At 35.2% G+C, this 10,553-nt stretch overlaps 3 protein-coding genes and 1 long non-coding RNA gene across 4 annotated transcripts in view; 3 read left to right on the plus strand and 1 right to left on the minus strand.

The window, feature by feature from the left end:
- The window catches only part of LOC104727013 (amino acid permease 4-like), a 3,192-nt gene extending 2,956 nt beyond the window's left edge, over positions 1-236 (plus strand). Inside the window, exon 7 of the mRNA XM_010446004.2 lies at positions 5-236. Coding sequence (XP_010444306.1) covers positions 5-34 — 30 coding nt within the window. The 3' untranslated portion in view covers positions 35-236. The remainder of the gene's footprint in view (positions 1-4) is intronic.
- Positions 1,628-1,952, plus strand: LOC104727014. Its single transcript, XR_758155.1, has 2 exons — positions 1,628-1,706; positions 1,894-1,952. It is a non-coding gene; the product is annotated as an uncharacterized LOC104727014 (long non-coding RNA).
- On the plus strand, positions 3,883-5,040 carry LOC104729061 (putative nuclease HARBI1). Its single transcript, XM_010447958.1, has one exon. It carries the CDS (start codon positions 3,883-3,885, stop codon positions 5,038-5,040), a length of 1,158 nt encoding a protein of 385 aa, XP_010446260.1.
- On the minus strand, positions 5,720-9,630 carry LOC104727015 (ultraviolet-B receptor UVR8). The gene is made up of 12 exons (XM_010446005.2): positions 9,324-9,630; positions 8,944-9,130; positions 8,699-8,845; positions 8,522-8,603; positions 7,956-8,111; positions 7,413-7,586; positions 7,092-7,163; positions 6,835-6,906; positions 6,623-6,741; positions 6,351-6,436; positions 6,210-6,262; positions 5,720-6,082 (listed from the first exon to the last, which is right to left on the minus strand). The coding sequence occupies exons 1-12, from the start codon at positions 9,415-9,417 to the stop codon at positions 6,002-6,004; spliced, it is 1,323 nt and encodes a 440-aa protein (XP_010444307.1). The 5' UTR covers positions 9,418-9,630; the 3' UTR covers positions 5,720-6,001.

Raw genomic sequence — 10,553 nt, forward strand, 5'->3', positions numbered from 1 at the left:
TAAGGTTTACAAGCCGTTCAAGTCTACTTATTAAACAAAACCATGATGAGGTTGAAGTTGAAGAAGAAGAACGTTGGAGGAAAACAAACAAAAGATACAAATTTGGTGGCTAATTTTAATATATATTTCATTTGGGGAAATGTGAATAATGTAAAAGTTTCTTCGTTTCGTATAATTTTTATTTTGCGTTAATTTATATACACATAATATATCATGTGTTCTCAAGGTAAAATTAATATGTTGTTGTTATTTATAAAAATAATTCTGAACCAAATGTGGATTTCAAGAAAACAAACTAGTGAGACTTCTATAAATAAAATTATGTATCAGATAAATTTAGAATAACTCAGATTTGATGTCATTTGTTTTTTTTTTTAAAAACATCTGAACTTTTTATATATTGATATACATGAATTGTGGTCACGTACTTACAACACAACACCTTATTCGAACCAAACCATTAAATTAAAAATGTGACTTTCAAAAAGTCAAGGGAGATACAATCTAAGGGAGCACTAAACAGCAGAGGACAAAACTCTCTCAGATTCAAAGAACTCATGCAACCAAACCGGTAACCCATCGCCATATAGGATTTTGAACACGAGAATCCCTAGAAGCACGAACTTTGAACTATGAGAGAAGCTCTTCTGTTTGCAGCACCTTGATGTTCACTTATCAACATTCTCCAATCTGATTAGATGTTATCCAACGCCAACTTCATTTCAGAATATTGATAGGAGAAGAAGGGCCAAGCTTTTGGTCATGCATAATAGTAATATTGTTATGAAAATTGAGGGGAAATAAAGCGAGAAAATGTTGGGAATGGAAAACTCGTGGAGGAGACACGACGAATCATTAGAAAGTTTAAAAGATGCGACTTGGAACTGAAAAAAAAAAGGTAATAACATGGAATCGAATCTAAATGACATATCGATTTCGAATAGTTAAGAAAGTAACCCGACACATAAAGTGAAACACTAAAAGAGCAATTTGGATGGTTTTCCTTTAAAGAGGAGAATCACCCAATTAATCAACCAATAGAATTATTTTTCACTAACGACAAAAAACATTAGCTAAGTTACGTTGGCGGATAATATATAATGTAGGATCTTCTATTTTTGTTTGACTTCGGATTCTGAAGTATCCATATCATATAGTCTATATAATATAATTTCATCATGTTCTACTTTTCTGATTGAGCTGAGATAACACTAAAAACACTAAGGTTGTGAATGGTTGTACAGTACGCTTCGGACAAGACCAAACTCGGACCAGTCCGCAGTTAGTACGCCATTCACCATTCCAAACTAGTATGCACTTCTCCATACTATACAACTCCATACTAGTCTGGAATTAAGAAAAAAAACTGCAGACTGTGTAAATTATACTATTGGTCCGATTATTTCAGTTTACTCTATAAAAGCTCCATACCAACTCCATACCAATAGTAAAAGTTGGGTAAAAACGTGTTCAAACTAGTTGGATCCTAGTACTTTTATCTCCTTGGTTAAAGTTGTGTTTCTTTGTACTTTCTACATATATGAATATATATAAATGCATTCATAAATTTTAAAAGTCACAACAAAAAAATCATATTCCCAAAAACAAAATTTAGATCTAGAGAGGACTCTCTTCTCTTTACTCATTGAAGCTCTTCAATCTAAAACTCTTTTGAATCAACCATTTATCTCATCTCAAATTCATAAGTAAGTTTTTTTTTTCTCACCTCATTTTCTTTTTAGTTTAGTTTATAGTAGATATTTGAGAATTTATTAGTTAATTTTTTAAACATGATGAGCTAGTTTATTTATATATATATATATATGATGTTTTTAGTTAATTTTTAGTTTAATTTTATATTTATTAATAACTTCATATTGTTTGTGATTATAGATATGTCATCACAAGGTCGTAATATGAATGCAAACATGGATCCTCCTATACGTAGACGGGTAACTTTTAATGATTCAAGCTTTATTTATCTATCTAGTTTAAAATCATGTGTATTGTTTAAATAAATATACACAACTCAAATATACACCTAACTTTATTTGCAATAATTGAATTATATTATTATTACTCTATACTAATAATATATTATTATTATTACTCTGTACTAATTAGAAAAAACCGGATCGAAGATACACTCTTGAAGAAGAAAGAACTTTGATTGAATTATACGATGAAGCACTAGCTTTAAATAATTATATGTTTAAAGACCCGGGACAACCAGGACGAGCATATATTGTTCGTAAGTTCAACGAAAAATTCAATCAAAACATGAAGTGGACAGACTTAAGATGTAAATTCGATGAGTGGAAGAAACAATATAAAACTTGGGTCCTCTTACAAGGCAAGACTGGTATCACGGTAGATCCCATTAGTGGAAGAATTGAAGCTTCAGATGAGTGGTGGAATGATCGTATAAAGGTAATCTATTGTTAAATAATGTTATTATTTAATTATTTGTAGGTTTTTGTTTTCCGATTACTAATGTGTGTTTTTTTTTTATAGGAAAATGATAAAGTGAGACGTTTTCAACGAGAACCTCCTAAGTTTTGGGAAGTCATGAGAGTATGTTTTGCAAATCTTGATGTGGGTTCTCAACGTCAACACTCGGTGAGACAAAGAAGAGAAGAATTAATGAGTGAGAATGTGAATGATATAGAGGATACAGAAGATGCAAATGATGAAGAAAATGATGATGATGTGGGGCTCAGCGAAGTGCGTGGAACTCAACATGAGAATGAAGTGTATCGTGTGAACATTTACGATGAGTCCCAACCTCCCTATCAATATGCACATGAGGGGTCTCAAGTACCTGAACGTAGAGGGAGACAAAGTTCAAGAGCCGCTCCATATTCTTCCGTCGGTGGTGGGTCACTTCGAGGGAGTGGGTCAAGAGGATCTAGTGGATCATGAGGGCCTCGTAGAAGACAAAATTTTGAATCAACCATCCATGAGACAATGTCGACCATAAGGGATTTTCAGAGAGAATCTTTTGAACGATTACGTCCTGGTCATTATGATCCTGAAGATTATGACGACTTTAATACTGCAGTTGAGCTCCTGAATTCATTAGAGATACCAGAATACATGGGTAAATTCTACATGAAATGTCTTCACCTTCTAAGACATGATCGTTTTTGGCGTCGACATTGGATGAATGCTTCTCATTTTCCTACCACGGAGAGTAGGTATTTGTTTTTGGAATCATTAACCCAATGTACAAGATATGGTGAGGAAACTGGGACCCCTCAACCAAGTGGATCTTCTAGATCAAATGGACCATCGTCCAGTGGCAGTGTCTCCGCTAGTAGTAGCCAAAGATCGTTCAGTATACCGATTAATCCACCGGTTCCAGAGTTCCGCCCTCCAGGATCACAAACAGGCTTTCAAGGTTTAGGATTCTCTAGTTTTTCAGGGACACAAGGAGAGTATCCCAATCTAGGTTTTCAAACACCAGGAAGAGGAGGAGGATTCTTTAACATCTTTGGACAAAACGACCCATCTACATCTGAACATCCTTGTGTTCCAGCTCGTCAAGCTCTTTTTCAAGACCATTCACGTGATGAAGAAGATGACTAGTTTTATTAGAGTGTTATAAGTAGATTAATTGATAAAATTAGAGTGTTATAAGTATATTAATTAATAATAAGAAAGCTATTATAAGACCACATACTACAACGTATGTACCCATATTATTATGCACGTACTATTATATAATACAACATATCATTATGCATAAACTAATAAAACTAATGTTGTTATTTTTTTTATTTTTTTTTGCAGGTTTATCGGATTTGTCAATTGCAATCACAAGGAATTCAAAATTTATCTGATGCAGAAAGATTTGAGCTATGGTCTTTGGAAAATGAGCAAATGGAAGATTTACTTATACAACCTACATTAGATTACTATGAGCGGTATATTCATAGAGGACCGTACCAGACAGGGGGAGGATTAGGATGGCAGAATCTTCGAGACCGTATTCAAAATGACAACGCTGCATGTCTCCAACTATTGAGAATGTCATTTGCTGCCTTTACAGAGTTATGCAATATTCTCAGTCAGAATTATGGTTTACAACCTACACAAAATGTTAGCGTTGAAGAGAGTGTAGCTATGTTTCTTCGAGTGTGTGGGCACAATGAAGTTCAGCGTGATATTGGCCTAAGATTCGGACGTAATCAAGAGACTGTGAAGAGAAAATTTGGTGAAGTGTTGAGAGCTACTGAGTTGCTTGCCTTTGATTACATAAAGACGCCTACAATGCAAGAACTACGTCGGATTCCACAACATCTTCAAGCGGATCGACGATATTGGCCCTTTTTTAGTGGATTTGTTGGGGCAATGGATGGAACTCATGTATGTGTTAAAGTCAAGCATGAACTGCAAGCCATGTATTGGAGTCGACATGATAGAACAAGCTTCAACGTAATGGCAATATGTGATATGAATATTCTATTCACATATGTTTGGAACGGAGCACCCGGTTCATGTCACGACACAAGAGTACTCTCACTCGCTCAAGATGGTGATCCTGAATTTCCATTGCCTCCTGGAGATAAATATTATGTGGTGGATTCAGGATATCCAAATAAGCAAGGTTTCTTAGCTCCCTACAGATCATCACGAAATCGGGTTGTGAGATACCACTTGTCACAGTTTAACAATGGTCCTCCGCCAATGAACAAAGAAGAGTTATATAACAGATCTCATGCATCTTTACGTTCTATTATAGAACGAACTTTTGGAGTATGGAAGAAGAAGTGGAGGATTCTTAGGGATGATCCTAGATATGGTTTGGAAGTGCAAAAGAGAGTAATTATCGCCACGATGGGACTCCACAACTTTATTAGAGTTTCGAATTTTTCGGATACAGATTTCTTTGAAGATTTTTCAGAAGTGCATACAGAAAACGAGCAAAATGACTCAAATGAACAAGATGAGGCCGAGAGAGAAGATAGACCATATATGGCAAACATACGAGACAATATTGCTGATATGTTATGGGATAATCGAAATAATAGATTTTGATTTATAATTTTTAAAAACATTTTGTAATAGTTATTAGTTAATTATGAATAAAAATATTATTAAAACTGTTTTTAATATTTTTGTACACACCATTCCATACCATAGTCCGATTTTTACCATTCATAATGGTATGGTGTTATACATACTATTGTATGGTATTGTGCATACCAATAATTACTCCATACTACAGTCCATTCTACTACATACTAAAATGTTAGTATGCACTATGTAGTATGGAGTGTATGGAGCAACCATTCAAAGCCTAAGTACGTAACTTTAATTCTCGTTTCACTCTTAGACCATTTGTCCATTTCCAATGTATATCTCAATTTTTTTTTTAAATAAACTAACTCTAAAATAAAACAAAAGTTAGTGTAAAAAAATAAAAGTGAGAATAAAGTTACTCTATATATAGAACAATCTGGAGCAAATATTGCTCTATAATAGAGTTTTGACTCTAAAATAGAGCAGGATTAGAAATACCCTTACAAAAAATTTTAAAGTAGAGTTAATACTGTTACTATTATCTTATTTAGTTTTGATATTCATTTTATATATTTAATATAGCACTCAACGAATATTGATTTTTTCTTCAATTTTCACATATTTTAAGAATTATCGTAACTATCTCAAACATACGAAAAAATAAAGAACAAAAAAAAAACATCTTTTAGGAAAAAACATGGAACCAGAAGGCATTATTATGGGTGAAGGAAAAAAAAAGTACCGACACTAGAGACTAGTACACGGGTTACAGTTTAGAACTCCACAATGTAATAAAAAGAGTCAATATAAGGAAGCATTACAAGTTACAAACTAGAAAACAACAACACAAAGCGAATCCCAAACTAGATAGACATACTTTAGAACAAACCTCAACCCAAAAGAAATCATTGGAAAACCTTCGAACCCAACCGAAGAAAAAGAGAGAACCGAGAAAAAAGAAGGAATTGTTTCAAACTCAAATTCGTACACGCTTGACATCAGTTTGTGGGACACTGATATCACCTCCATTCCCTTTGTTTGAACCATCGGTTAGACCCTAACAAACAAAACCACAAACAATCACTTATATACTTACTTAATCATTGAAAACAATCCAAGATCTTGAAAGGCTTGCTTTCATCTGGTTAAACTTTATTAGAAACAAAAGAAAAAAAGAAGCTTACAGTTTCATCAGGAACAACCGCATATCTCTCTGAAGGTGACACCCAGCTTTTCCCTGGCAACAAGCCCATGGAAGAATTGAAACATTAGATCACTTGTTGTATTGTTTGACGAATAGTTAAAAGTGGTGTTTCTATAATTACCTGAAGATGGATCAATATTAGAAGATTCTATATGTTGTCCCCTTGCTCCATCCACGCTCAGTGCCTCTATAATCTTTGGAAAGTTCCTATTATACACGAAACCAGATATCCATTTCCCATTATCAATGCTGGGTATTGAATGAGATAGTAAAGCAACGATTTTGGTGGAAACAACGATCTAGATGGCCAACTTTCATATTTCAGATCATTACACCATGATATGCAAATTGGAACACACAGATTTATGAGCGTCTAGATGATCACACTTTTACCTGTCAACGGACTCTCCGATGCCGAGCTGTCCATTTGTACCTCTACCCCAAGCAAACACATTATTTCTTTCAGTGACAGCCAAAGTATGTCTCCATCCACATGAGACTTGAACTACTTTCTATGAAGTTTCACAAAAATATGTGTACATTAGAAAAGAACCAAGTTTCACAAACAATGTGACAAGCTGCTTGGTCATTGTAAGACAACATACCTGATCATCGGGAAATCGCACTTGCACAGGAGAACACTGATCAAAATTATTGCCGACTCCTACTTGCCCAAACTGCAGGTTAGAAGAGAGACAATTAGGTGCTTGTTTTATTCAAGAGTTACTTAAGTAACCCAATATACGGATTTTGTTGCTTTCTTAAATTACCATGAATGCATAAAAGAAACTGAATGCAAATATCAGATGAATGTGTTCTGATATAAAGTCCAGATAATAACTAAAGACAAGAAATTTTGGACCTTATTCCAACCCCATCCATATAGTTTTCCATCTGAAGTCAATGCCATTGTATGTCTCCAACCTCCTGAAATCTGAAGAAGAAGAAAAGTAAAAAAAAAAGTCCAAAAGATGTTGAACCAGACGAACACAACCAGCAGAAGCATATACAATGAGCCAAGTCTTCTTCAGCAGGCAATAACTCTCAGAAACTTTACCAACTTTATTCACACAGCTAGAATAAGAACAATTATAATCCAAACACCATTGCTATCAAAATCTCTTGGATAATTCAGGTGTACAAATATGTATTTCAGGACGGCTATATAGAGTCTAAGTGAAACCTGGGAGATAAAACTGTTGCCCAGTGCTTCCAGTTTGTGAGGAACAAGGTGATCCTCTATGTCTCCATGTCCTAGCTGTCCATATTTGCTCCATCCATATGTGTATAATGCTCCAGAGTAGGAAACTGATATTGTGTGCCGCCATCCACAAGCAACCATGGACATCTTCTCACCCTAAAATTGTAGAGCATCAGAAAAAGTTTCAAAGTAAAAAGGTGACAATGAATGAACTAAACTTGATGTCCCCCACTGTTCAGACTTTGAATATCGAATGCCTAATACACAATATAAATTTTTCTTTGATCAAAGGATTCTAAAAGTCTTATGGTCCCTTCCCTGAGACCCAGCAAGCGAAACTAGATGGCATATATTTGTGACCTCATCAATCTATACAGCTAAACCAGCATAGTGTAGTGCATTGTCTAGGGCAAGGCTCGTTTGAACAATCTTAAGTTTATTTGAAGTATACTGAATCTCAAACGAAAGATTAAACAAGAGGCAGGTACTGAAAACAAAATAAAGAATCAGAGTCAGATAGCTTACAGCAGCAGATGTAACTCTTTCAGGAACCAAGCGGTCATTCCGGTCACCTAATCCCAAATTTCCATATCTACCCCATCCCCATCCATAAAGATCACCATCTTCTGTAACCGCAGCAGTGTGTTCTGCACCAGCAGCAACCATTTTGATTCGTATTCCCTGCACCCATTACAAGTTTGAAGTGTTGGATGTAACATAAAGGATTAACCAAACTAACTACATAAACTCACGGTCTCCGATCACTACATCTTCTAACTTACCTAGTCAGAGCAATTATAAATAGATCATGTCCTACCTTCTATCTGTGTTTGCAGATAGTAAAAGGCATAATTGCAGATATTTATTAGACGGCCAATAGTTACCACTTTTACATTCGGTAACTTAATTTTTATGATGTTGAAGACATCTCCACCAAATGTGGACCCTTAATTAGTAAATAGTAACAGTCATATTTGTATCAAGTTGCATAAATGGACCCAATTCTGAAGACAATATAGTAAGTTCAGGAAACTACAACGACAAAAAGATGCTAACATTACGGAAACAGAAGAATATATAGCGACACAAACCTCAAAGGCTTGAATCTTCCGAGGTACTAGAGAATCTTCTGTGTCCCCCAGACCAAGTTGACCATTCTGGTTGCGCCCCCAACTTTATAGACAGAAAAAAAAAAGGTGTAAAAAGGCAATGTACACAAAAGTGAGATGGCTGAGCTGCAATGAAGAAGAAGAGAAAAATAGAAATACCTCTGGACTTCTCCGTCCATTGTGACAGCCAAACAATGACTATCCCCACAAGCAATCTGCTTTATCCGAATACCGCGCAAAGCTTTGATTGGCAGGGGAGTAAACAAGTCGCTTGAGTTACCATGGCCTAATCTCCCAAAATCACCCCTGCAGAGAAACAAACACACATGGGAGGGAAGGTAAAGAAAACATATACGAAGGAAACAAAAGCATAGTAGTGAATGAAGAAGAGAAAGGAAACAAACCATCCCCAACTGTAGACCTCCAAGCCAGATTGAGAATAAGCAACAGTGTGATCAGCACCACAGGTAACGGAAACAATTTGGTGACCATCTAAGGCACTAAGCTGCGTTGGAGAAGGTCGATCCTCTGCATCTCCGTGACCTAACTGCCCATCCTCTCCTCGACCCCAAGAGCAAACAATGTCACCAGCTACAATATCAAACAAAATAAAAAAATAAATAAGTGGCTTCGTCTAAATTAAAATAAACACAAGAGAATCGGACCGGAGTTAGGGGGAAAAAGGTCAGTCAGATCAAGAGAAATCGGTAACCGACAAATCAGCGAAGAGGTAGATAGAGAGAGAGAGAGAGAGAGAGAGAGAGAGAGAGAGAGAGAGACGTACAGAGAAGAGCGACGGAGTGGCTAGCACCAGCGGAGATGATAAGAACCTTAAGAGGAGGAGCCGTAACTTCATCAGCCACCATCTCCTCCGCCATCGATCACAACAAGTTACAGACTCAATCGAGCAGATGAAGAAGAAGAAGAAGAAGATATTTTAATTTTGAGTTTTGAGGGAATCAAATTTAATTTTTGTTTGTTTGAAAAGAAAAAAAAAAAAAAAGTATGAAATTTCTAATTTTTGATAAAATTGGGAAATTTTGTAGCTTCTCTTTCACTATCCTCTTAAGAAGAGAGGAAGAAGAGAGAGAAGTGACGACTGACGAGTGAGCGGTAGATAGTAGTAATAAAGGCGCGATGGAGATTTGCCACCTGTCACTATTTTTTTTGACTTTTTTTTTTTACTGTATTTGTGGTGAATTTGTTTTTTTACTATTTGTCGTACAGGCTTTAATTGCAAAAGGGTCCCTTTCTTCATATAATAAATCCAAATACGGACCTCACCTGTAACGTTTATTATATATACTTTTAAAAAGGAAAAAAGAATTAATTGAGACCGTTTCATATTCGCATTAACTGTATTTGATTCATTTACTCTTCTCTTTGAATTTTAACGTTAAAAGAGGGAAATTTATGCCATAATAAGATACTTACGTTTTAATTGTCTCACTGAGATTCTGCATTCAGTTGATTTTTGTTGTCCGGGATACAAATTTAATTTATCAAACGTAAGTGATCATCAGAGTCGGCCCTTACGCACAAGCACATGATCGTAACTACATGCAATGGACATATACTTTACATCACATATATATCGTAACTTTGAGTTTTGAAGTGTGTTTTACTCATTAGCACGTACGTGTAACGCGAATAGATCATATAATCACAAATCATATGAACCTAGTCATGCACACGTGTGAAAGTATAGAGAAACTGCTCTATCAAATTTTGTTTTCAATTGAAATCATAAATCCAAATGTGACATATTCATTTTGTCTTTTCTCTATATATTCAAAGTGACACATACTCTATGTAACCTTGTTTACATAGAGTAACCTTGTTTATATATTCAAAGTGAACATACAAGGTTACATATTCGTTTTGTAACCTTGTTTTTATTCTCTTTTTTGCCACGGTTACTTTACTCTATGTAAAATATGCTCTCTTGTAATTTCTCTTTAACATTTCATTTCTAATGATATTTACATTCTTTGCAAAAAAAAAAAAAAGTATA

This window comes from Camelina sativa, chromosome 11, assembly GCF_000633955.1.
Source record: "Camelina sativa cultivar DH55 chromosome 11, Cs, whole genome shotgun sequence".
In the NCBI taxonomy this organism is placed as follows: Eukaryota; Viridiplantae; Streptophyta; class Magnoliopsida; order Brassicales; family Brassicaceae; genus Camelina; species Camelina sativa.

Excerpts from the sequence above, each read along its gene's own strand:
- LOC104729061 (XM_010447958.1), top strand. The coding sequence starts at position 3,883 with ATGGAAGATTTACTTATACAACCTACATTAGATTACTATGAGCGGTAT.
- LOC104727015 (XM_010446005.2), bottom strand. The coding sequence starts at position 9,417 with ATGGCGGAGGAGATGGTGGCTGATGAAGTTACGGCTCCTCCTCTTAAG. Across the intron at positions 8,846-8,943 it reads GAGGTCTACAGTTGGGGATG|GGGTGATTTTGGGAGATTAG; the intron begins GTTTGTTTCCTT and ends GTTTCTCTGCAG. Across the intron at positions 8,112-8,521 it reads GGAAGATTCAAGCCTTTGAG|GGAATACGAATCAAAATGGT; the intron begins GTTTGTGTCGCT and ends TAATGGGTGCAG.